The sequence below is a fragment of the Schistocerca nitens genome, chromosome 5 (assembly GCF_023898315.1).
Source record: "Schistocerca nitens isolate TAMUIC-IGC-003100 chromosome 5, iqSchNite1.1, whole genome shotgun sequence".
Taxonomy (NCBI): Eukaryota; Metazoa; Arthropoda; class Insecta; order Orthoptera; family Acrididae; genus Schistocerca; species Schistocerca nitens.
This window is the reverse complement of record NC_064618.1, coordinates 297,095,570-297,123,476: the sequence shown is the minus strand read 5'-3', so window position 1 is coordinate 297,123,476 and position 27,907 is coordinate 297,095,570. Positions and strand designations below refer to the sequence as shown.

The following is a 27,907-nucleotide window of genomic DNA, read 5'->3' as shown; positions in this document are numbered from 1 at the left end:
TGAGCCAATATTACAATTTATGCAGTACATTAGCAATATACAACGATATTTATAATACACTTTGATCTGCATCTTATCCTAAATCTTTCCGCATTCAAGAGCTGACTGAAGCTATATTTGTCATCACTGGAGTAGCTTCGCTGCGGGCACATACCAGTTGTTCATACCAGGGAACCGATATCTGTCACATTGTAAACTATCCATACATTTCTCATTGCTTTCTGTTTTCTTTCTTTAATCTCATCTGCTGACCAGTAAACTTTTTCCCTACATTTGATTCCTTGTATAGCGCTGCCAGACGTATTTGCTAGATGTCAAATTATCATTATACACTGCTCATGCACCATACGAACTGTAATGCTGATTCACTAACGATGTCTAGTTACAATAACAAGGGGCCAGAAGGGCTTAATCTTTGAAAGTGAATGAATGCCAAAATAAATAAATAAACATTCGAATTGCGAATCAGTGTGGAGACAACACCGTTCGAAGAACACTTGGCCCTGTACACTCTTGAGTAGTGGATGGACAAGACTTCTCCATTGACCATCATGGGATGGCAGATACGTGTGTGTCTCAGATACCATTGGCCTTGATTTTCCTTAGCCGGAAACAATTCATGATATAGCTGTTTTCGTGCAAGTAATCAGCATAATATGTACACTACGTTCCGTAAAAGCAAATCAGTAATATGTGGTAGTTGGGGCATGACAATTATAATCCTCGTTTAGCTTTATTTATTCCGGGCTGGGAACACGGTGGCGACTTTGATGTTTTCATTGTTTCCTGCATATGTTATTGCACTTGCTGTATGCAGTGTGTCGACTGTATTAGTTGTTTCACACAGTGCAGAGGTGAAGGCATAGCTTGGGATCAGAACAAAGCAGACCTCAATCAGCTAGAAGCTGCAGGTCATGGAATCCTCACGTACTAGCACTATACAGCAACAGGGTTTCAAACCTCTATTGTTGCAGGTAACTTGCACCATCGCACCTTTAAGAAAAAAGTTAATGTCTTTGTACTGTTCGTTATATTTTTCTCTTAGTAACGTTCTGAATAAATGAAATGTAAATGTTTGTTTGTTCAAAATCGTGTATCGCAGAAAGTTCTTGACCGATTGCTTTAAAATTTTGACACAGCGTTGCATTTTAATAGAGGTGTGGTTTTAGGTGTATATATACATATATAATTTTTGAATTTTTTGTAGCAACGTTTCGGTATTATTACATTTATAAAAAATTACATATTACGTGTATTAAACAGGTGTATTTAAACACATGCGTATTCCAATGCGAAGTTGTGTCAAAAAAAAAAAAAACATCTCAGGGATTTGCGTTTTGGAATATTTACAGTTTCTATATAAGAACAACCGTAGACGTTCGTTTCCTCAAAATCTCAAAGTTCCGAAAGTTATTCATGGATTTCTATGAAATTTTGACACAACGTTGCATTCAAATATGCAAGTGTTTTTGTATAACCATTGGACACCAGCTGGTATATATGTAATATATGTGTAACATAAGTGGAAATGTTATAAAAATGTAAATGTTGGTTTGTCCAAAATCGTTAATTTCCGGAAGTGCTTGACTGATCGCTTTTAAACCTTGACGCAACGTTCCACTGGTATAAACGCATGTTTGTATTTACCTTTTTTTTTAAATATATGTAATACATAAATTTATATAAATTTGATAATAGGGAAGCATTATAAAATATACACTAGTGAAACGTTAGCAAACAGGAAAGTTGTATTTATGGCTAATCGTGAATTTCTAATAACAACAAACAACGTTTAAGGTCAGAGAGAGAGGAAGAGGAGATGGACGAAGAGGTGGGAGAAAATGGACATGATAAACGGGAAGGAGGAGACGGACAGAGAGAGAGAGGGGCCAGGAGGAGATGGAGAGGGTGGGGGGGGGGGGAGGAGAAGGTCGACAGAGAAAATGGGGAGAAGCTGATGGACTGAGAGAGGAGAGAGATGGATGGAGTAGGAGGAGATGGAGAGAGAGGGGAGAGAAGAGAATACGGACAGAGAGGGGTGGAGGACACGACGGAGAGAGGGAAGGAAAAAGAGGAGGAGATGGACAAAGAAAAGAGGAGGGGAAGATAGACAGAGACAGGGTAGAGAAAGAGATTAGGATGTATATCTAATTCCCATACATATTAGAAACGTGAACTTCGTCTTTTCTTTCTTTTCCACTTAAGCTGACAGAGCCACAGCAAAGTGTGGCCAGGTACAGCTAGTCTAAAAGAATAATTTTTGTTGAGATGTTCATCTACAATGTTCGCTATATGGACTTATTCAAATTTGTTATACAGAGTGAAAAGTATTTAAACCGACAAACTCTGAGAGGTTGTAGGGGACATCAAAACAAATATTTTTCCCTAATGTAATTTTTTCCTATGAGGAGTATTTAAACCGGTAGAGGAAGATTTCTGTAGCGGCAAATTACTTAAACCAACAAACACTTTTCCATTTTTTATGACCAAGAGACAACGCATTAACACAACCCAATTTCAATTACAGTAGATTTTCAAAAATGGCTCCATTGACACATAAACAAAGGTTACACCGTCGGATCATGTTCTGTCTGACACGGGCAAAAACCCCAGGAGTAACATGAATTGTTCCTGCTGCTGCTACTATCCGGGCAACCAGATCCTCTTCTGATGCAACAGGAGTTGCGTAAACAAGGTTGTGCATCTCTCTCCACACAAAAATGTCCAGGGGGCACATATCTGGGGATCGAGCAGCCCCGTCATGTTGGAACCACATGCGTTGTCTTGAAGGGAGCGGGACGTCTTCTAGCAATTCTGGCAATGCTCTGGCGAGAAAACTGTAATAGTGCCTGCCCATTTAATGACCTAGGTAGCAGATACGGTCCAATTAAACAGTCCCCAACAACACCGACCCACACATAAACGAAGAACCGCACTTGATGATCGCTAGTAAGTGTGGCATGATGGTTATCTTCACTCCAAACATGCGAATTGTGAATGTTGAAGACTCCATCACGCCCGAACGTTGCTTCATCGGTAAACAACACAGAGGATGGAAATGTAGGATGCATTTCACACTGTTCTAGGTACCACTGCGGAAACTGTGCTCTGGGTGGATAATCAACTGGTTCCAGGTTGTGGACCCGCTGTAAGTGAAATGAACGTAACATTTGCCCTCGAAGGACTGTTCTTACATTCGTCTGATTCGTCCCCATGTTACGTGCAATTGCACGAGTGCTGATTGAAGGATCCTGCTCCACATGCTGCAAGACAGCTTCCTCAAATTGCAGCGTTCTTATCGTGCGACGGCGTCCCTGTCCAGGTAATCTGCTAAATGACCCGGTCTCACGCAGACGTTGGTAGACAGCAGCAAAGGTCTTATGATGCGGGATACGGCGATTAGGATATTGTTGTTGATGAACCCGCTGTGCAGCTCGTCCGTTGTGGTGCGCTACGTAGTACGCACCAACCATATCAGTGTATTTACTCCAGGCGTATCGTTCCATTAGTAAACAGAAACAATGCACTAATACACTGGTGGACAGCAGTTGCCTACAACTGAAGAGCGTAATACGCCCTCTAACAACTGAAGAGCGTAATACGGCCTCCACCGGTTTAAATAATCCTCATAGGAAAAAATGACATTAGGGAAAAATATTTGTTTTGAGGTCCCCTAGAACCTCCCAGAGTTTGGCTGTTGATATACTTTCCGGGATGTGAGGTCGTGGTCCAAGAACTTTTCTCCTCCTTACGTTTCGTCCAGAACTGCGCTGGACTTCCTCAGAGGCGCTGCTCCGCTGAGTCTTGCCGACTGACTGGTCGGGTGTCTGATAGTAATTACTATCCACGGCTATATAGAGAGGCTATCGAAATTTATAAACATCACGATAATTTAAACAGGAAAGAGGAGGCTATGAAACTTAGCGATATATGGACAGTGGCTCTACAAAGTTGCTAACAATTTTTATCTTGGACAAGGTGGTAATCGATAGTCAACCTTATCTTTGCTATGGATTGTCAGTGGCTCTACAAAATTGCTAACAATTTTTATCTTTGACAAAGTGGTAATCGATAGTCAACCTTATCTTTGCTATGGATTATCACTGCTCATCACGTGTCACCTGAACCACGCCCCCCTTTCTCACAATATATAAGTCGCTCTCAGACACCCGACCAGTCAGTCGGCAAGACTCAGCGGAGCAGCGCCTCTGAGGAAGTCCAGCGCAGTTCTGGACGAAACGTAAGGATCAGAAAAGTTCTTGGACCACGACCTCACATCCCGGAAAGTATATCAACAGCCATGTCACCCGGTCGTGAAAGCCTTCATTCTACTCCCAGAGTTTGTCGGTTTAAATACTTTTGACCCTGTATATACCACTTGTGTGGATTGGTGCTGGCTGGACTGTACGCAAATCAAACGCCAGTGAAATGAACTCGTCGTGAGTGCCGTGTTGACGATGTGCGCGGCAGGTTGCAGGCAGTCGTGGCTGCAGCTGCTGGGCCAGCTGGTGCGGCGGCGCGGCAGCCGGCGCGCGCTGGTGGTGTGCGTGGGGCTGATGCTGGCGCAGGTGTGCACGGGGCTGGCCACGCTGCTGGGCTACACCACGGAGGTGTTCCAGCGGTCGGGCGCGGCGCTGGACGCCGACGTGTGCTCCATCGTGGTGGCGGCCGTGCAGGTGGCCACCAGCGTGGCGGCCGCGCTGCTCGCCGACCGCGCGGGCCGCCGGCCGCTGCTGCTGCTCTCCTGCGCCGGCTGCGCCCTCACCATCGCCGCCGAGGGCGTCTTCTTCTACCTCAAGGACGTGGTGCACGCGGACCTGTCCGACGTGCAGTGGCTGCCGCTCACCGCCTTCCTAGGCTTTCTCGTGAGTATACCAATCTAGTGTTGACAGCGCGGGCCAGTCTTGAAAGTAACACTGGGTCAAATGAGACCGTATGTTTCTAGAGACCCTTTTTTGTTTTTACCGAGCTGGGTAGCTCAGTGGTTATCATACTGGACTCGCTTTAGGGACGACGACGGTTTAAACCCAAGTCCAGCCATCCTGAATTAGGTTTTCCGTGATTTCCCTAAATCGCTTAAGGCGAATGCCGGGATAGTTCCTTAGAAAGTTGGTTGGGGTTGTTTGGGGAAGGAGACCAGACAGCGAGGTCATCGGTCTCATTGGATTAGGCAAGGAAGGGGAAGGAAGTCGGCCGTGCCCTTTCAAAGGAACCATGCCGGCATTTGCCTGGAGTGATTTAAGGAAATCACAGAAAACCTGAATCAGGATGGCCGGATACGGGATTCACCTTAGAGAGAACATGGCCGCTTTCCTTCTCCACCCTTCCCTAATCCGAGATGTGCTCTAATGACCTCGCTGTAGACAGGACATAAATCACTGATCTCCTCCTCCTCATACACAGACCTTTTTAACTCTCAAACATCTATCATATATCCATTCATAGTGACCGGGCCAAATATCTCACGAAGTAAGCATCAAACGAAAAAACTACAAAGAACGAAACTCGTTTAACTTGAAGGGGGAAGCCAGATGGCGCAATGGTTGGCCCGCTAGATGGCCCTCCCATAGGCCAAACCGATATCAACTGCGTTTTTTTTAAAAATAGGAACCGCCATTTTTATTACATATTCGTGTAGTACGTAAAGAAATATGAATGTTTTAGTTGGACCACTTTTTTCGTTTGGTGATAGATGACGCTGTAATTGTCACAAACGTGTAAGTAATTGGTATCACGTAACATTCCGCCAGTGCGGACGGTATTTGCTTCGTGATACATTACCCGTGTTAAAATGGACCGTTTACCAATTGCGGAAAAAGTCGATATCGTGTTGATGTATGGCTATTGTGATCAAAATGCCCAACGGGCATGTGCTATGTATGCTGCTCGGTATCCTGGACGACATCTTCCAAGTGTACGGACCGTTCGCCGGATAGTTACGCTATTTAAGGAAACAGGAACTGTTCAGCCACATGTGAAACGTCAACCATGACCTGCAACAAATGATGATGCCCAAGTAGGTGTTTTAGCTGCTGTCCCGGCTAATCCGCACATCAGGACCAGACCAATTGCGTGAGAATCGGGAATCTCAAAAACGTCGGTGTTGAGAATGCTACATCAACATCGATTGCACCCGTACCACATTTCTATGCACCAGGAATTGCATGGCGACGACTTTTAACGTCGTGTACAGTTGTGCCACTGGGCACAAGAGATATTACGGGACGATGACAGATTTTTTGCACGTGTTCTATTTAGCGACGAAGCGTCATTCAACGTCAGTGGTAACGTAAACCGGCATAATATGCACTATTGGGCAACAGAAAATCCATGATGTCTGCGACAAGTGGAACATCAGTGACCTCGGCGGGTTAATGTATGGTGCGGCATTATGGGAGGATGGATAATTGGCCCCCATTTCATCGATGGTAATCTAAATGGGGCAATGTATGCTGATTTTCTACGTAATGTTCTACCGATCTTAGTACGAGATGTTCCATTGCATGACAGAATGGCGATGTACTTGCTACATGATGGATGTCCGGCACATAGCTCGCGTGCGGCTGAAGCGGTATTGAATAGCATATTTCATGACAGGTGGATTGGTCGTCGAAGCACCATACCATGGGCCGCACCTTCACCGGATCTGACGTCCCCGGATTTCTTTCTATGGGGAAAGTTGAAGGATATTTGCCATCATGATCCACCGACAACGCCTGACAACATGCGTCAGCGCGTTGTCAATGCATGTGCGAACGTTACGGAAGGCGAACTACTCGCTGTTGAGAGGAATGTCGTTACACGCATTCCCAAATGCATTGAGGTTGACGGACATCATTTTGAGCATTTATTGCTTTAATGTGGCCTTTACATGTAATCACGCACTAACAGCATGCTTTCTCAGAAATGATAAGTTCACAAAGGTAGGCCTACATGTATCACATTGGGACAACCGAAATAATTTGTATTTAAATTTAAAAAACCTACCTGTTACCAGCTGTTCGTCTAAAATTCTGAGACATATATTTGTGACTATTATAGCGCCATCTATCACAATGCGAAAAAAGTGGTTCAACTTAAACATTCATATTTCTTTACGTACTACACGAATATGTAATAAAAATGGGGGTTCCTATTTTTAAAAAGACGCAGTTGATATCCGTTCGACTTATGGCAGTGCCATCTAGCGGGCCAACCATAGCGCCATCTGGTTCCCCCCTTCAAGCTAAACAAGTTTCGTTCTTTGTAGTTTTTTTGTTTGACGCTTATTTCGTGAGATATTTGGCCCGGTCACGATCAGTGGACCACCCTGTATGTGCAGACTGAAGCAATGAATGAAACTTTGTACCAAGGTGAGGATACGAACCCAGGTCTCCTGCTCACAAGGCAGATGCACTGACCACTACGCCATGCTGGCAGAGTGGCTTTGTACAACTGCACCGACTACACTAGCATGCCTCTCTCCCTAATCGACATTCCCATTCATGCCTCAGCCCACTAGGAGGGAGGTACGCTAGAGTAGTTCATGCAGTTGTGCAAAGCCACTGTGCCACCAGAGTGGTGTAGTGGTTAGCGCATCTGCCTAGTAAGCAGAAGAAACAGGCTCGAATCGCAACCTCGGTACAAATTTTCATTCGTCGCTTCAGTCTGCTATATAAATCATAGATTTTTGAGACTTGAATTGGTCTCTAGATCCATATAGTCTCACCTGATTAAAGCACCTATGCCTGGGTTTCATTTAGAATCTCCAGTTTTGTTCGATGCTGAGGTGCTACTGCAATACAGATGGAAAGCTTCTGCAACGCTGTTCAAGTTTAGGGGGAATACTAAGTGGGCTCAGGGATAAAATGGAATTATTGGGGAGGAAGGTGTGCTAGGGAAGTCCAACCAGTTGTGCAAAGCCCCTGTGCCCGGGTGGCATAGTGGTTAGCGAATCTGCCTAGTGAGCACGAGACCCAGGTTCAAAACCCGGCGTTGGTGCAAATTTTCATTCATCGCTTAAGTCTGCTCATATAAATCATAAATACAGGTTGTCCAGGTTAAACATATAATAATATAAAGTGTAATAACTTGAGACGTAATTCAGATGTTGACGGTGTGTTCCGACAAGTATGGTAACTCAAAATGTTTTTCTACGCACCTAACGCACTTCGATATGCACCCCATTAGTGGCATGGCAAACATCTAATATGTATTCCACTTCTCTCCAAGTGTTTTGCGACGTAGCAGGCGTAACATTTGCGATAGATGCACAAATACGATGGTACAGATCTGGTAGATCACAAACTGGTATCTGGTACACTCGATTCTTGGTAAACCCACGCCGAAAAAAATCAAATGGCCTAATATGTGGGCCTCTAGAGGGCCAAGCAATCGATGGACTACCTCTCACAGTTCAGCGATCTGGGAACTCATGGTTCATGAAACTCCTCAAAATGTTTGCAGAATGGCACAGTAAGTCGTTTTGTTCAAATATCACACCACGAGGAACTTGTGGTACAGCATGTCTACGTACGTTGTTGCATTAACTGCAGGCTCTGCGAATGACAATCGGCCTATAACCCCATCCTTCAACATCCACACCACGCATTCACTTTCGGAGAAGCATTTCGCACTCTCCACTGTGTGGGGGTGTTCAGTTCGTCATATGCATGTTTACTGTGCCGGAAGTGTGGAATGTAGCACCTTCTGAGAAGGAGACGAAATTGAGGACTGCCTCATTTTAATCCATTTTTTCCAGAACTGTCTCCACAAATGCCTTCCTTCGCGTCCCGTGGGTGCAACGTTTTATGGATGTCGCATACTGTCGGACAAGGTAGCTGTAACCGCTTACTTGCTTTTCGGATAGACTTACGATAGGTCTGCTGGAAGGATTAATTCCACAGTAGCCTCTGGAACTGCGAGCTCGGCGTGGAAGCAAACTTCCAGTTTGCCGTAGTCTTTTGTCCCATTTCTTGATTATTATATTAAGCGGGAACATCGTCATTTGGTCGCAGTCATACCCACACCAAAAACGACGTTATACCATTGCAACAGACTTAAGTTCCGCTAGAGAAATCACGCAGAACACCTTCTTCTAGGAAGTCCATATGTCTACTGACATGAACAAAGCAGTTAGGTGCATGCGCATATGGTACCAACTGCCGCAAGCAAACACAGAAAACATTTTGGTTTACCATACTTGTAGAAGCAAACCGCCAATAAATGTCTCAAATGCGTCTCAAGTTATTACATTTTATATTATATGTTTAAACTGTATTATAAGCCAACTAGTCTTTTTGTGTACTGTTACAGGTACATGCAAGTGTGTCTTCAGAAGAACGCCCGGGATACGTGACATTATTTACGTGAAGTGTCGACCCAATAAGTGATTTATAACGCAATCTGACTACATTTTAAAAACATATTCAAGACTAGTTAGTGCTTAGTTTGCGTAACGGAAAGAATTGTGAGCATAAATGAATATCTAAGTGAATTTTATAATCAATTATTTATATCACTTTGCGGGCTTTCAAATAACAAAAATGAAGTGAATGATGGTGTGGTGGCCCTCAACTACGTACCCTCAGACCAGAGTTGAAATATTCTCTAGTGGCTGGGATACGTAGTTGCCGCATTACAAGCCAAATACTGCTGAGCCTGCTGCATACGATAAGAACACACACATGAATCGAATGGTCGAAGGTTCCTACTTGAGAATTTTGAACTTAACATAGACGCTTATAAATGAAAGACTGCAATTAAATAAAATCTGCAGGTGCTATCTTAACGACTTTAAATGATGAGTACGATAGTAGAAGTACTTTTGAGAATGCGGTATATTTCTGCAAAACACTTATTGGTGTCGATGGTCCAGCAATTAAATAAAATATAAGTTGAATAACAGGGAAACAATAGATTCCTACTTCACGTAATTGGTTATTAACAACAACATAGGTCGTGAGATATTCACTTCCAAACGCTTACTATGTATTCACTGCAGAAGCCACAGAAATCTCACAAGTACACAAGTCGTCACTACGAAATGTTTCTATCTCTTGCAATCACGCGCAAACTGCTCCACTCCAAGTCTTTACCGGAACCGTACGTCGAGCCTTCACGTCCAGCACCCTCCGTGTCCTGTGCCGTCTCTCGCGCCGCATTCTCCGGAAACGATGCTCCTCCACAACCTCTATACGTCTCTCTTATAACGAACGCTGTGATTGGCTAGAGCGCTCCCTCCATGTCTCCAAGCCAACGTGCACTCACAAACATATTGAAACACATACCAAATACTGGATTTTCATTTAAATAACTTGAAATTAAATAAATATTCCTACAGCTGGACCATAAACACGCTCTAACACACATTATTAGATACATAAACAAATTAAATAAACGTATATCAAAGGAATAGAACAAAAGGTAGGCCAGTAGCCTAATGTCTCTGTGCTCTCTAATACACAGTAAATATTTAACCAATTTCTTCATGAATAGTATATATCGGATATAAACAAAGACATAGATGAATAAATATATTTATAAGCATGCTGCTACCGTTTTTTCGTGTAACTGTGGAGTACTTATAGCTTGACGCGATCGATAGTAATCGGCCACTTTGACCTCCAATAACTCATGTATTATTCAAGTTACATGCCTGTTATTTACACCAATTTAGGTTTACACTGATAGCTTTCTAAAGACACGTCTATCGACGAAACCGGATGAAGCGTTTAGATTTTGGAAATTCGTTGTTGGGTGTTACTTGTATAATTTACCATCGGATACTAAACTTTAAACTAATAAAGATATTGAAAATCTGATTACACCATCAGAATCGTCGTGCAAATTATAGTAATGTACATGTTTCTTTTTGAGGTATCATGATTCATCTGGCTAGTATTAATTTCTACACGAACTGTGAAATGTCTGCCTTAATGGTTTCACAAAGTCCGCCATCTTTAGCCATCCGAGCGCACAGCGTCACCTAGGAATCCCCAGCCACGTGCACCACGCGGGATGCTAACGAGCTCGGCCCTGCCCCGCGGCCCGAGCGGTGGCCGCCAACTCTGAACTTAGAATATTTCCAGGGCGCCGCAACTCGCCTGCTACATCACAACTTTCATAATCTGGTTCAGGGAATGTATATATGATATATCTTGGAGGTGAAACATGTGAAACAAGAATGCTTGTGGGTCCGTCTGATAACCTTATACCTTGCTAGTGACGATGTCACCGCCTAATGTGGCACAAAACAATTTCTAACAAGGGAACCTCCCCATCGCACCCCCCTCAGATTTAGTTATAAGATGGCACAGGGATAGGCCATGAAAAACTGAACACAGATCAATCGAGAAAACAGCAAAAAAATAAGCAAAATATACAAACTGAGTAGTCCGTGTGCAAGATAAGCCACATCAAGGTACGTGTACACTGAGGAGTACCGTGGTCATGTGGTTACCGTGAGCAGCTGCGGAACGGAAGGTCCCTGGTTCAATCCTCCCTCGAGTGAAAAGTTTTAATTTTTTATTTTCAGACAATTATCAAAGTTCCTGCACTCAGACATGATCAACTTCGCTCTCCAAAATTCCAGGACATGTTCAGATTTGCTTGGAGACATGCAGGATTTGACGGTCTACACACGGAAAAACTTGAAAACGTTAAAAACGTATGTTTTGACAGAGCACAGGGAAAAATGTGCGACTGTGAAACTGTTGCATTCATTTGTTGCCATTTATGTGACAAACTCTTATGTTTTCATCACTTTTTTGTGAGTGATTATCACATCCACAAGAAAACCTAAATCGGGCAAGGTAGAAGAATCTTTTTACCCATTCGCCAAGTTCGCAAGTTAGGTGGGTCGACAACATATTCCTGTAATGTGACGCACATGCCGTCACCAGTGTCGTATAGAATATTTCAGACGTGTTTTCCTGTGGAGGAATCGGTTGACCTATGAATTTGCGATCAGATGTTTTCGGTTCCTATTGGAGAGGCACGTCCTTTCGTCTACTAACCGCACGGTTTTGCGGTGCGGTCGCAAAACACAGACACTAAACTTATTACAGTGAACAGAGACGTCAATGAATGAACGGTCAGATCGTAACTTTGCGAAAATAAAGTAAGTAAAATTTTTGTTTGAAGGAAGACTCGAACCAAGCACCTCTTGTTTCGCAGTTGATCACTCTAACCACGGGACCACGGCGCTCTTCAGCTTACATAGTCCTTGATGTTGCATATCTTACACTTGGACTACTCAGTTTGTATATTTTGCTTATTTTTTCATAGTTCCACACAACTTCTTCCTGTTTTCTCGATTGATCTGTGTTCAGTTTTTCAAGGCCTATCCACTGTGTCAATTTATAACTAAATCTGAGGGGGGTGCGATGGGGAGGTTCCCTTGTAAGTAAAGGGTAACACATTTCACCCCTGCAAGTCAGCAGAGAAATTGCCTGTGAACCTGCATAGACCAGTGTCTTGGCTGACGCATTTGCAGGCAACGTCAAGCTAATGGAGGACGTAATTGACCAGCAGCACACTCGTATTGTGCGGCAAAGATTACCTGTATTTCTTATGAACGAGACCGCAGGTGATGCCATAGACGCTATTACTGAGAAGGAAGTGGAAACCCAGCTTCTTTATCTAAACATTAGGAAGGCTGGAGGCTGTGACAGGTGGCGTACGCTATGCTTAAGCAATTGCCACTTGATGCCCTCCGACCCAACTACTCGGTCATATCTTAAGAACTTGGTAACTACCCCTCTGCGTGGAAACATGCGCGGAAGTAGTTGCCATTTCTAAACATGGAAAATATGCAAGAGCCCCGCAAAACTATCGACCTGTAAGTCTTCTCGACGCCATTTCAAAAGTCTTTCAGCATCTATATGATCAAAGGCTTATAGTGCACGTTAATAGCCAGGAGTTAATACCACTTTCACAGTTCGATTTTCTGCGTGGTAACAGCACTCAAGAACAACTTCTGCGTCTTGTGGAGGACGCGAAGGGGGCCTTGGAGCGTCGGGAATACTCAGGGACAGTACTTCTGGACAGCTCCAAGATCTTTGACTGTGTATGACACGAGGAGCTTCTCTACAAATTTTTTATATTGGGGGTACCGACGCCGCACGTCAGTCGCATCGCTTACCTGCATAATCGCATATTCAATGTCCACGCCGGAGACAGGGGATCGACAGCAAAGCCTACACTATCGGTAGTGTGGCAGGGCTCTGTCCTTGGCCCCTGCTGCATACCCTCATACCTCAGACGAGAGTGTCATTAGCACTTTATATGGATGATGCCGCACTCTACGCTCGTTGCCTAAAAGCTGTCTTACGTCGTCGCCTGCAGACAGCATGCGACGTCCTAGGTGCCTGGGCCACTAAGTGGCGCCTGAAATTCAGCGCTGCGAAAAGCCAGGCCAAATTAATTACGTTTCTCAGAGTGACTATCGACCTCAGTGGATTATGGGAGGCCCCACTCTATAGTCCCGCACTGGGGACGGCATGTTAGAGAGAATAGGGGAAAAGCGCTTGGCCGACTACAAGCACTTTACGCCTTGTTAAACCCTGAGTCAACGCAGCCATCACACTGCAGCATCACGCTATATCTAGCACTGATCCGGATGGATTAATCAAAAACCGTTCCTGTACCACGTGCATCGAGAGCCGACTATCTCACTGAACAACGAGCGTTGAGTTTGAACTCAAGTAAACACACATTAAAGACCATTTTGAACATGGCATTCTTTCAGCAACCGTTTATAAAACAAAGAAATAACTCAGCCAGCCGGTTGCAAATAATTGTTTAATACACTGACCTAGGTTTCTCCACCTCTAAAGATGTCTTCATCAGAATGAAAATTTAAAAGCTATAAAGTTACATTCCGAGAAGGCAATGTATTAAACAATTAAAGCGTTTGGATGTGTTATTTCTCCGTTGGCACATTTAAGACATGAACAGTTGCAAGCAAAATTTGCGCCAAGCTACCAGATTGGTAGCTGCAATCTTACTAAACTTTTGTAGCTCGTTGCACAAGAATGACCATGAGACACAAACTTCAAAGAGAGCTACTACATCAGTCGTCCATAGTGGAAACGTGGACGGAACAGCCAGGGCCGCTCACGGAAGACCACCCAGAAACGCAGAAAGGATCAGAATTGAATGCCTTGTGTCATTCAAGCGGGACTCATATAGACGCCTGCGTAACTCGCACTGGCTTACTACTGGCTCTCTCATTTACTTGGCAAAGTGCCAGTTTGTAAATGTGCTTTATTAAACTAGTCAAAGACTGTGATACATTCACTAACTGATAACTTGATACGGAACATCTTCGCAATATGCTTGCGATTCAAAATATGCAGAAGAAAAGAGAGCTTTGAAAGCTGATATTGTGACAAGAAAGTTTCAGTATAATGAGTTGCAAGCACACTGGGAAAAAAATTAGCCACCCCGAGGAGACGTCACGATAATATCGCGCCACCACCTTTAACCTCTATAACGGAATCAGTTCGGCGTTGAAGAGTCCACAAATTACCCCAGTTATGTCATATCCACCTGAACCAGCTCGCCGACGATTGCATCGCCGTACAGCTATCAAACTGAGGGAATGTTGATTGCTAAGTTTCACCCCCTGTTCCAAAATGGTTCAAATGGCTCTAACCACTTTGGGATTTAACAGCTGATGTCATCAGTCCCCTAGACTTAGAACTACTTAAACCGAACTAACCTAAGGACATCACACAAATCCATGCCCGAGGCAGGATTCGAACCTCGACCGTAGCAGCAGCGGGGTTCCAGACTGAAGCGCCTAGAACCGCTCGACCACAGCGCCCCGCCCCCCTGTTCCAAATAAGACATTATCTACAGGATTAGGACCAAGATAGTCGATGTGTCATATGACGTCCGAGTGTTCCTTGGACAAGGATCCTATGTATACAGATGTCAACAGGGCTGTTGTCATCCTGGAAAACGAGAGCGTCCACTGCGTATTCATCATGAAGGCATAGAGGAAAGGACATACCAATACACTGACAATGTTGAAATAAACATCTTGTTTCATGTAACCTGAAGGAGTAAGCCCAAGTAATGGTACGAAAAACAGTCTCCCATAACAACATGGAACCACCTCCAGCCTGAACTGGACCCTCCACACACTGCAAGCTAACTCCCTGATCGGGCCGTCGATGCACTCGAGGTGTCGCATCATTTGCAAAGTGGCAAAGTCGTGGCCCATCGGACCACATTACACAGCCCCATTCAGCTTCTCTCCTGTATTCGTTTGGCTCATTCAAGACGTGTAGCTCTCAGTGCCACTTTGAGAAATGACCTTTTGCGAAATTTCTGTTATGTGCTGTTCCGTTCATGATGTTCGCTAAGAACCAGGTTGAGATACAGAGACAGTTGCAATATCTGTCGGGTTTGAAACTGATTGTTATTGACTTGGTGTGTCATTCGTATCCGGTCCCTGTCATTAGGTTAATTTTACGAACATTCTTCGTAACTCATGTTGCATAGTCGCAAGTGATATACTGTACCCTGTGAGCATATTGCACAATCTGTGTTGATACGCCAACAAACCGGGCACCATCGTTCGAGGTGTCGTCAGAAGCAGATCCAAATACAATAGGTCCTTTCTGTCATTTCTCCACATGGAACCATCTTACTGCGGTGTATCCATACAACCCACTAGCACGCACATACCACGTCACTGCCGTTAGTTACGTCAGCGCTGGACGGTTGCATGACTGCCTGATTTACAGCGCTCCAAAAGCGCCCCGTGCATTTTTTTCAAGGTGTGACTAATATTTTTCTCGGTGAGGTTATGTCAAGGAATACTTACCTGAATCAGACACAACGTTAACGTAACACATGTGTCAGTCCACGACATCCTCCCCACCCTGATCTTCCTCCAAAGATGTGACCCACAGCACAGGCCTGTTAACGGAGCATACATCAACAGCGATGAGGATAATCGTCTATCAAACTCCGTCTCAACCTTCTCGCAATCCCTTTAGCCTTGCCTTCTTTACGTAACTGGCAAGAGTATCGTACTGCAGGCATCACGGCCACAGGTTTCTTCAGCTGCGATTGGCAGAGACAAAAGTACAGTCCACATGCTGAGGAAGTGGTCGCCTTAACATTAACGTACTCAAATGTGCGTACACATACACTTGTCTCTCATATATTTTCTCTGTTAGATATTGTCCCAAAACAAAAGTGAAAATCGTTCTCGTCATCAAATTCTGATCAAGATTTTTAGGAGATTTTCCTCGGTTGTAATGTTAATGCCGATCTGCAAATCGACTCCCAAAATGTTCCCAATTTCGACTCCCTCAGCCCCACTATCAGTTCGCTCTCTCTAAAATGGCCATAAGTCGAACAGCCGGTCTGCTTTTAGGAATGAGAATTATATACACAAAACGTCGTCCTCTTACAGCAAGAAGATGTCTCAGACTCGAACCTTCACAGGTCGATTCGTTTGCTTCCGTAAGTTCTCTATGATTTACTACATAAATCGTAATTCATTTTTCGGGTCTGCTTCCATGCTAGTGCGACTGTTATGATGGGTCTGTAATTGAGGGTGGCTTCCACGAGTACCGTAATGCTTCTAGATTCCCTTTGTATTGCAACGCCGGCCGAAGTGGCCGTGCGGTTAAAGGCGCTGCAGTCTGGAACCGCAAGACCGCTGCGGTCGCAGGTTCGAATCCTGCCTCGGGCATGGATGTTTGTGATGTCCTTAGGTTAGTTAGGTTTAACTAGTTCTAAGTTCTAGGGGACTAATGACCTCAGAAGTTGAGTCCCATAGTGCTCAGAGCCATTTGAACCATTTTTTTGTATTGCAACGTCCGACAACCATGTGGAGGCATAATCTGGTCAAGGCAACCCTTATTTATCACCAACCTCTGCACCAAGTTGCACATGTAGTCGGTTCTCGGTGAGTAAACAGTGGTCCACAGAAATGGCTGCCAAAAGAAAGATAATCTTCCTTTGCTGCGCGAAACGTTTGTGAATCATTATTCTACGAAGAATCTGGAATATTCCTTCTACCAATGAACCTGTGAATGTGTGTGTTGTTGTATTGCTGACCAGTCAAGGGTTACATTCATTGCTAGCAGCTAATACCAAAGTTTATTGATACAACTGTCAGAGTATTTTACTCACTGCATATTGTAGCGTACTATAAAAGGAAGATGATCGACTGTGTGTTTAAATTTTTTATATTTAATTTTATATTTCAAATTATTTTTAATATTCAGTTTAATGAAACACACCCATTCCACTCCCGACCTTTGGCTTAATCCCGTTGGCTTGCGAGGACAATTCCTATCGCTATAATCCCTTTCTCACAACAGCGTAGGGTTTCAGTAATATGCGACGCAACAAGATTTTTTCTATTTTACAGATGCTTTAATAGAGAGTTTCATTCCCAAAATTGATGATCTGTGGTACATGATGAATATGTAGCGATGATTTAGAAGATGAGTTAGGAATTACCTTTTAAAAATATCCCTCCTTCCCCTTCCCCATAAACCAAGGACCTTGTTGTTGGTGGGGAGACACTGCAAGGTTTCAAACTGATTATATAATGGTAAGACAGATCTCGGAAGCAGATTTTAGATGCCATGACATTTACAGGGGCAGATGTGGACCATGACTACAATTTATTTGTTATGAACTATAGATTAAAAGGAAAGATATAGCCAAAAGATATGAATTTAAGAAAGTAGGGTCTAGATAAGCTGAAACAACCAGAGGTTGTTGAGAGTTTCATAGAGAGCATTAGGGTACCATTAAGTAGACCAATTGAAAGGAATACAGTGGAAGACTAGTGGGTAGCTTTGAGAGATGAATTAGTGAAGACAGCTGAGGACCAAATAGATAGAAAGACAAAGCCTAGCAGAAATCTTTGGGTAACATGGGAGATACAGAATTTATTTGGTGAAGGGAGGAATTATAAAAATACAACAAATGAAGCAGGCGAAAGGGAATACAAATGCCTAAAAAATGAGATTGACAAGAAGTGCAAAATTGTGTAACAGGGATGGCTAGCGGGCAAATGTAAGGTTTTAGAAGCATGTTGCACTAGGGGAAAGATGAATTACGCCTACAGGAAAATGAAAGAGGCCTTTGGAGAAAAGAGAAGTAGCTGTATAAATATCAATAACCCAGATGGTAAACCAGTCCTAAGCAATTAAGGGAAAGCTGAAAGGTAGAAGGAGTTTATTGAGGGTCTATACAAGGGAGATGAACTTAAACGCAATTAAAGAAAGGGAAGTGAACGTGGACGAAGATGAAAGGGGAGATGTGATGCTGCTAGAAAAATTTGACAAAACTGTGAAAGAGCTAAGTTGAAAAAGGCCCCGAAACTAGACGATATTCCGTCAGAACTACTGATAGCCTTGGGTGAGCCAGCCATGACATAACTCTTCCATGTGTGTACAACATCCAGGAGGCAGGCGAAATACCCTAAGGCTTCAAGAAGAATGTAATAATTCCAATTCCATAGAAAGCAGGTGCTGACAGGTGTGAACATTACCGAAATATCAATTTAATAAGTCATGGTTTTAGAATACTAGAACAAATTCTTAACAGAAGAATGGAAAAACTGGCAGAAGTCAACCTCGGGGAAGATCAGTTTGGATTCCGAAGAAATGTAAGAACACGCAAGGTGGGACTGATTCTATGACTTATCTTAGAAGATAGGTTAAGAAAAGGCAAACCTACGTTTATAGCATTTGTAGACCCAAAGAAAGCTTTTGACTATGTTCACTGGAACACGCTCTTTGAAATTCTGAAGGTAGCAAGGGTAAAATACAGGGAGCGAAAGGCTATTTGCAACTTGCACAGAGACCAGACGGCAGTCTCCCTGCGTGGAGAAAACCCCCAACCCAGCCGGGAATCGAACTCGGGTACCCTAGCATGACAAGCCGGCGCGCTGTCCACTCAGCTACGGTGGCGGACAAGTAGTAGATGAGTTTTGCTATATCGGCAGCAAAATAACTGATGATGACCGAAGTAGACTGGCAACGGTAAGAAAAGCTTTTCTGAAGAAGAGAAATTTGTTAACATCGAATGTAGACTTAAGTGTCAGGAAATATTTTCTGAAAGTATTTGTATGGAAACATGGACGATAAACTGTGTAGACAAGAAGAGAGTAGAAGCTTGTGAAATGTGGTGCTAGAGAAAAATCCTGAAGATTAGATGGGTAGATCACATAACTAACGAGGAGGTATTGAATAGAACTTGGGAGAAAAGAAAGAAGGTATTGTTTGTACTGGTTGGTAGGACACGTTCTGAGACATCAAGTTTAGTACTGGAGGGAAATGTGGGGAGCAAAAATCATAGAGGGTGTAGTGTTAGCAGTTAGCCAACACTACGCACATTACTTGGTTGAGGAGGCCGAATGCACGCGTTAACTCACGCAGGCTGGCGTGAGGTCTGAAACATGATACGTAATGAATGCTATAAAGAAAAGTACGTAGCTGCTGGAATACTTAACTTCAATCCATCATTGTTGTGCATCGCTCTTGACGATACAAGTGAGACTCTGTAGATACATGCAATGTAATGCTAATGGCGCCTTGCTAGGTCGTAGCCATTGACTTAGCTGAAGGCTATTCTAACTATCTGCTCTGCAAATGAGCGAGGCTTCGTCAGTGTGCATCGCTAGCTAAGTCGTCCGTACAACTGGGGCGAGTGCTAGTCCGTCTCTCGAGACCTGCCGTGTGGTGGCGCTCGGTCTGCGATCACTGACAGTGGCGACACGCGGGTCCGACATGTACTAATGGACCGCGGCCGATTTAAAGCTACCACCTAGCAAGTGTGGTGTCTGGCGGTGACACCACAGAGGGAGACGAAGAGATGAATACAGTAAGTGGCTTCAGAAGAATGAAGGTTACAGTAGTTATTCGCAGATGAAGAGGCTTTCACAGTATAGAGTAGAGTGGAGAGCTGCATCAGACCAGTATTCGGACTGAAGACCATAACAAGAACAACAACGTAAACGTCAACACCAGTCGATCTATGAATCAGCAATTCAACCAATAATGAATACATGGTATTTCAAAGTCTTTGCAACAAACGTCGAGGTGTGTCATATCACGTCAGGGGAAACAAATTATGGTATAGACAAAATGTTCGCTGATGCTTCCCGAATCCGTTAGGCATCGTTTGAGACGTCAGCTTTCGTAAGCAATATGTGTTGCCTATCACCCAGTCATCTGTTCCACTCGCAAGGCAGTAGGCCAAGTAAAACTGTAATTCCTGATTCGCCTCTAAAATTTCTCTCTCCTCTTACAGACACTAATTTTTAAGGTTTACTTGTTGAAAATTAACAAGGTCCTGCTAGTTCAGTGAAATCTCGTTGTTACAAGGCCGGTTAAAACTAAAGGGGAAGCGTCATAAAACGTTTGGTGTCCAACAAAATCAGTACTCCTGACGTTATCTGTCAACCCTAGACGTTTGTCGCAAAGACTATGAAACACCCTGTATGTGTTGGGCCTGGTGTTCTACATCTACATCGAAGTAATTGCTCTGCAATTCGCAGTCTAATGCCTGGGAGAGAGTTCATTGTAACGCTTTCACACTATTTCTCTACCGTTCTACTCTTGAACTGCGCGAGTGAAATACGAACACTCACATTTCATTGCGAACTCTGATTTTTCTTATTTTATTGCCATGATCCTTTCTCCGTCTGTAGGTGGAGGTCAACAATATTTTCGCATTCGGGGGAGAAAGTTGGAGATCGAAATTTCATTAAACGATGCCAGCACAACGAAGAACGCCTTTGTTTTAATTATTGGCAGCCCAACTCTAGTATCACCTCCGTGACTCTCTCTCCTCTGTTTCGCCGTAAGACGAAACGAGCTGCTCTTCTTCGAACTTTTCTCACGTCATCAGTTAATCCTATATGGTACGGATCCCATACCGAGCAGCAATACTCCAGAAGAGGACGGACAATCGTAGTGTAGACTGTTTCTTGAGTAGACTATTGCATCTTCTGAGTTCTGCCAGTAAAAAGCTGGCTATAGTTCACCTTCCGTACAACATTATCTGTGTAATCATTCCAATTTAAGTTGTTCATGATTGTTAGTCCAGTGGTAAAGCGCATGATTAGAAGTCGAAAGCTCGCGTATCGAATTTAGGTCGAACCGCGTAAATTTTTCAATCTGCCTGTAATATAGCTTTCACCTTTCAATCATGAGAAAATTTACCACGAAGGGCACGTGGTTCGAATTCCACGTTAAACTGTAGGTCCCCTTTCCCGGTAAGACTGCTGTGTTAGATTAGGGGGGCGCAAGTAGCTGAAGTGACGTCAAATTGAAAGACTTGCACGAGGCACTGTATCACACAAAATTATTATTATTAGCCTGTATATAATGATGTGTGCGATTACTGGAGTAACCAGGGTTATGTACCGCTCGCTAACACATCCAGGTAAAATTGACTGCGGGGACAGTTATGAAATCGAATAGTATAAAACAAGGGCTGGTAAACAGATTAGCAACAGTGTTTCAGCCTCACGTTTAACAAGGATTATAGTTATTGTAACATAGACAAATTAATCACGAAAAAATTACACAAATTTAAGTCGAAATAGAGATGGATACTACAATATTCACATGGTGACGGAGTTAAACCCATAGATAGTCAACTATGCAATACGTCTCTGAAACTGCAACAAATGATGTTAGCGCTGCACATATGTTTACAAACTTTCAAAGCCTCACGCGTAGCCAGTAAGAAAATGCGGCAAGTGTCATCGTCGTACGTGTGTAATGGCGCATCTGTGTTGTCGTACGTGTCACAATCGGCGTGTTTATCCCGCTATTCCTCCCTCCATCACTGCTGGAGAATTTCCGTGAACAAGAATGTCTTACAAATCCTAGTCTGGGCACAATATACTGGAAATCACAGAGTTAGCATACGTAACTGTCTTTCAAGCAATACAAAAATAAATCAAAGATAATGTTAACATTAATGGAAAGAATGGTATGATATTGCTCCACAGAGTAGTAATACTATGGAATGAGCCTTCAAGTGCGTAGAACAGAATTATTGTAAACAACACATATTGCCCCCGAAGTCACGTGACTAAGGTGTGCCCCTAAGCACTCTGCAGATATTCTGTGTCCTTGCATCGCTAGTACAGACGGATCTCGTACAAAATTACCGTGGATTTTGTACATGAGGTTCATAGGCATTAAATACCTGAAATGATGCAACCTTAAAGCTTTGTAGAGATAAATGCAAGGGCATTTCGTTTGTTTTGCCTTGTCACTGCTAAGATGTCTCGAATTATTTTCCTATACGAAACGGAGCGATAGCCACCGATATTTTTTAATTCTTGTATCGCACCTGTACAGCGCTTGGTCGTAACGCCGAGTCTCTTTTAACCAATCATGCTGCTACGGCATTTTGAAATTTCCTCTTAGTACCGTAAGTTAGAGTAAAATGCCCCGTAAAACCACGAAATTGTGGGCTCTGACAAGCAGCAAACCAGCGATCTATCACACAATGGAACAAATTTAGAGGTGAAAATTCTTTCGCTTGTACTTCCTGGTACCATATGTTTAGTTTTCGTTCATCCTCAAGGAAACGAAAACATTCAAAAATGGTTCAAATGGCTCTGAGCACTATGGGACTTAACTTCTGAGGTCATCAGTCCCCTAGAACTTAGAACTACTTAAACCTAACTAACCTAAGGGCATCACACACATCCATGCCCGAGGCAGGATTCGAACCTGCGACCGTAGCAGTCACGCGGTTCCGGACTGAAGTGTCTAGAACCGCACGGCCACCGCGGCCGGCTCCACGTTCTGACTGATGCCAAAGGTCTTACGTTGGGTTCAGATTTAGACTCTGGTCTGTCCAGTCCATTTGTTTTCTCCGTAAGCCATTACTCACAGATGCTGTTCTATGTCAGGCTGCAGTGCCATGTTGATACAAACCAGCATCGTCTGCGATCTGTTCCTCCATTGTACGCGGTACACAATGGTGTTAAATGTTTTCATATCCTTCCGCATTTACCCCTTTCTTAAGCGCAAAAAGGGAGCACACTCTAAGTACCAAATACCACCCCATACAGTAACACTTCACCCTCTGTACTTCACTGTTGGCACTACACATCATGGCATGTTGTCCAGGTATTGCTCAAATCCAAACCTTGCTGTCGAATTGTCACAGGGTATAGCGTGACTGATCACTCCAAGTCACTCGTTTCCAGTCATGGCCTCGTTTCTTACTACATCGCAAGCGGCGAGCTGTTCGAGTACTGTACTCCTCTCTTTTTAACTCCACACGCACAGTTATTTCAGTAGCCGGACTGCTGGTACTACTTGGAACTCACGAGTGATTTCTTCCGCTAATTTCATGCGATATTTTGCAATCCACGCTCCGTAATGCTCGACGATACCTGTCCGCCAGTACATGTTGCTGGCTGGTCTCGGTTAGCTGTTGTTGTTCCTTCGCGTTTCTATTTCGCAGTCACATCACCAACAGTCGACTTGGCCAGCTGTAGAAGAATTGAAATGTCCCTGGTAGATTTGTTACTCTGGTGACATTCAGTGACTAGTCCACGTTTGAAGTCACCGAGGTCTCCAGCGCGACCGATTCTAATGTTCCTCACCTCCTTTTATACTGGGTACTCCACCTCTCTTCATGTCTAGAGGTCAATTACATAGACATGTTGGTGTACCTTTAATCAGAGAGTGTACAAAGCCTCCCTGCAGGTAAATGTTGCTCGTAATGTTTATGCGCTGATCGGATTTACTGGCGGCACACTTCCATGTACTAATTGTAAATATACAGCCATGCACTCACATAATGCAGCCCTGCGATTTCAACTCTTTATTGCACTGTATGTCGGTGTTCCTGAACACATATGGCACCATTCACTAGTATGACAACCGTCATTAGACCTTTTTGCTATTTACCTATAAAAGTACATTTACCTTGTTTCTGTCGCATTTGTAGTACAAGAACTGCTACTAGTAAAAATTAAAGTATAAAAGCAGAACAAATACGTGTAATTTTATATTTTCGGTCTTAGTATAAAATGTGAACAACAGCGTTACACCAGAAGTCACATAACATTTTCTCTTTGATGTTGTCGACATGTGCATTACGCTATACTCACTCCATAGTTATTCTTACCGTCTCGGATGACGCCTACGGGTTATTAAACTGCAGTATGAAAAAAGGTTATATATTACAATCATGTTTGTGTTCTATCATGATGGTCATACAAAGCGGATTGTGAAACCCAGTGCTAGCACATACCTACATACCTACTCCTTTCGAACAACAGGTAGATTACCATTTTTAAGACGCCTACATCTACAATAATTACATCTATATTTCACTCTGCGTGGTCGTGCGGTAGCGTTCTCGCTTCCCGCACCCGGGTTCCCGGGTTCGATTCCCGGCGGGGTCAGGGATTTTCTCTGCCTCGTGATGACTGGGTGTTGTGTGCTGTCCTTATGTTAGTTAGGTTTAAGTAGTTCTAAGTTCTAGGGGACTGATGACCATAGATGTTAAGTCCCATAGTGCTCAGAGCCAGCCATTAGTCTTGTTAACGTGTTGTTGGAAGCGGCTAATACACTTCCTACATCATTTAAGTGCAGTTGCTTCCATCAACAGAGTAATTATCATTTTCTGTTATATATAAATCAGTGTATCTACTGAAAAGTATGTGGCGGAGGAAACAAGATTCATTCTCGCCCACGCCACCTTCCCGTTACTATTCTAATGAATTTGTTGCTCTTACTTATGTAACTTCTTCTTTTGTCTCGCTATTTCGTTAGCATTCTGCAGTTTAATTTCAAATGCCTCTGGAGGATCGCGCAGGCACTAAGACGTTAAAGGGAGAATTGAAAGTAACGCGAAAATGATACCAACTTTACTAACATCACAAACGGATCAAGTTCAAGGCATACTTGGAGGCTTTACTGTAAAAACAATGCGAAAGAGTCAAAACTATGTAACATTTATTATCAAGAAGAGAAAACAAAAGTATTCAGTAGGCCTGAAAAGCACTAATAAACTTGTCACCAATGTCGAACTGAACAACTAAGCTTCATTCCATTCTTCCGGGCCATAGCCCCTGAAAATAAAATGCATAATAGTTACCGTATTTGAGTTACTGTGTTCATCAGCATCTCTAAGTACATGACATTCTATGCTTTTTGTGGTTGGGTTTATATTATATTTCTTCGACTAAACAGAGATATAGTTCAGTCGATGAATCGCACTTTGCAGCATATTTCAATGATATAATAGATAGTTTCTAATTATTATATCTAGCGGCATGAAAGTATCAAGTACGTAGCGGCTTGCCTGATATAATGTCAGTTGTACTCCTGATTTTAGAAAGCTAATTATTATATATGAAGTATCTTATTCTAGTGGATGTTGTTGCGTGTGTTAGTATGTTAAATCATTATGTTATAGTCATTCATTCGACTGCTGTTTTATGCACCTCCCGACTAAACGACTATGTGTATGGTCTAGATCGCCACATAGTGTTGTAATACAGGGCGTGTAACCAATGGCACCCCTTACCATCACGCCGGGTGATACGCCAGTATGGCGATGACGAATACACGCTTCCAATGTGCGTTCACCGCGATGCCGCGAAACACGGATGCGACCATCGTGATGCTGTAAACAGAACCTGGATTCATCCGAAAAAATGACATTTTGCCATTCGTGCACCCAGGTTCATCGTTGAGTACACCATCACATGCGCTTCTGCCTGTGATGCAGCGTCAAGGGTAACCGCAGCCATGGTCTCCCAGCTGATAGTCCATGCTGTTGCAAACGTCGTCGAACTGTTCTTGCAGATGGTTGTTGTCTTGTAAACGTCCTCATCTGTTGACTCAGGGATCGAGACGTGGTTGCACGATCCGTTACAGCCATGCGGATAAGATGCCTGTCATCTCGACTGCTAGTGATACGAGGCCGTTGGGATCGAGTACGGCGTTCGGTATTACTCTCCTGAACCCACCGATTCCATATTCTGCTAACAGTCATTGGATCTCGATCAACGCGAGCAGCAATGTCGCGATACGATAAACCGCAATCGCGATAGGCTACAATCCGACCTTTATCAAAGTCGGAAACGTGATGGTACTCCTTTCTCCTCCTTACACGAGGCATCACAACAACGTTTCACCAGGCAACGCCGGTCAACTGCTGTTTGTGTATGATAAATCGGTTGGAAACTTTACTCGTGTCTGCACGTTGTAGGTGTCGCCACCGGCACCAACCTTGTGTGAATGCTCTGAAAAGCTAATCTTTTGCGTATCACAGCATCTTCTTCCTGTCGGTTAAATTTCGCGTCTGTAGCACGTCATCTTCGTGGTGTAGCAATTTTAATGGCCAGTAGTGTAATTTTGTCATTAATGTTAACACTGTTCCTATAAACTGACTAGTTCCAAATCATCTCGATACAAGAATCGTACAGACGAATTATGAAACTTGCAACTAACTAACTAATTATCTAAATAACATCTAGTGACAACATTTAGGCGGCATACACAACACATCTCCGAATTGGACTACCCTTTCTGTAGCTCAGGCAGCTCTGTACAACTTCCATTACGACTGCCGCCTGTAGGAGTGTTGGGGCCTTGTTTGTGCAGGTGTTCAACATCCTGGGACTGGGACCGGTGCCGTGGGCGATGGTGGGCGAGGTGTTCCCCTCGGAGGTGAAGGGGCTGGCCACCGCCATCGTGACGGTGGTGCTCAGCGTGAGCTCGACGGCCGTGGCGAAGCTCTTCCAGGTGGTCAGCGACCAGGTGGGCATGCACGTCGTCTTCTTCTCCTTCTCGGCGTGCGCCGCCGCCGGCCTCGCCTTCACCTACTTCTGCGTGCCCGAGACCAAGGGCCGCTCCTTCCTGGAGATCATGCGCCACTTCGAGGGAGACGCCGCCGAGTTGCCAGAATCCAGCAAGAAGCAACCTGCAGCTGTGCCGCAGCACCCGGCCCTTCATCTCTGACGTGGTAACAGGACACTAGCTCGTTGCCGCATGTTACTAGACAAACGTGCACGTCAGTAAGAATGTGACGACTTGTGTCCAGACAGTATATACTTCGTTAAACGTTGTGTTTTGTTCTGGTAACACTGAGTAGTTTTTGTGACTCTTTCTCCGTTTCAACTGTGTTGAAGATACATGTTTGACAGAGACAACTGATGCAGTTTTTCTCTTGCATTTGTGCCAGCTACAAGACGAGAATAATCCAAAACGCATGACTTTTTTAACGGCGATGATGGGCACTAAGTGCCTGAGTGAAAATGATTCTGGGACTTGACAGATGTATATTCAAACATCAGACACCGCCAGCCAGTCACATGTGTTGACGTGCACATGCTCGCTCTCTGGCTGCACAAATTTTATGTACAAATATTAAGTTAGCGATAATTGTTATTTATAAAACTACAAAATAATATATATTCAACAATGATGGTAAATATAAAATTATTTAAAATAACTGCAACATTTGTATTTTATATTATAAATGTAAATAAGATGTAATGAAGAAATATACCAAACTGCAAAACATTTAATATGATTTGTAACATCTATGTCTACATGTACATACAAACTCCACAAGCCATCCTTCGGTGCACAGTGAAGGACACTTTGCGCCACTACCAGTTTAGATTAGATTAGATTAGATTAATTATTCATTCCATAGACCCATAGAAGAGGGAATCCTCCTGGGTGTGGAACATGTCAGATAAACACATTACAAAAATGTAATTAGAAAAATTTGAGTTTCATTAATTTTATTGATCCTCAGTCAATAAACAGTAAAATTATGTACATGAATTAAATTTAAACTTCTAATATTTACAGGTTTAATACTTACATCTGCTTTCATTAAATCCATCATTCGGAGATTTGCGAGTTTCTTGGCTATTACA

The 27,907-nt window shown here is 43.5% G+C and overlaps 1 protein-coding gene across 2 annotated transcripts in view; it reads left to right on the top strand.

Moving 5' to 3' along the window:
* LOC126259662 (facilitated trehalose transporter Tret1-like) overlaps nucleotides 1-27,643 on the top strand; it is a 126,404-nt gene extending 98,761 nt beyond the window's left edge. For both annotated transcript variants that reach the window (XM_049956600.1, XM_049956599.1), the window contains 2 exons: nucleotides 4,471-4,865; nucleotides 26,622-27,643. In XM_049956600.1, coding sequence (XP_049812557.1) covers nucleotides 4,471-4,865; nucleotides 26,622-26,978 — 752 coding nt within the window. In that variant the 3' untranslated portion in view covers nucleotides 26,979-27,643. The remainder of the gene's footprint in view (nucleotides 1-4,470; nucleotides 4,866-26,621) is intronic.
* Nucleotides 27,644-27,907: the final 264 nt, after the last annotated feature.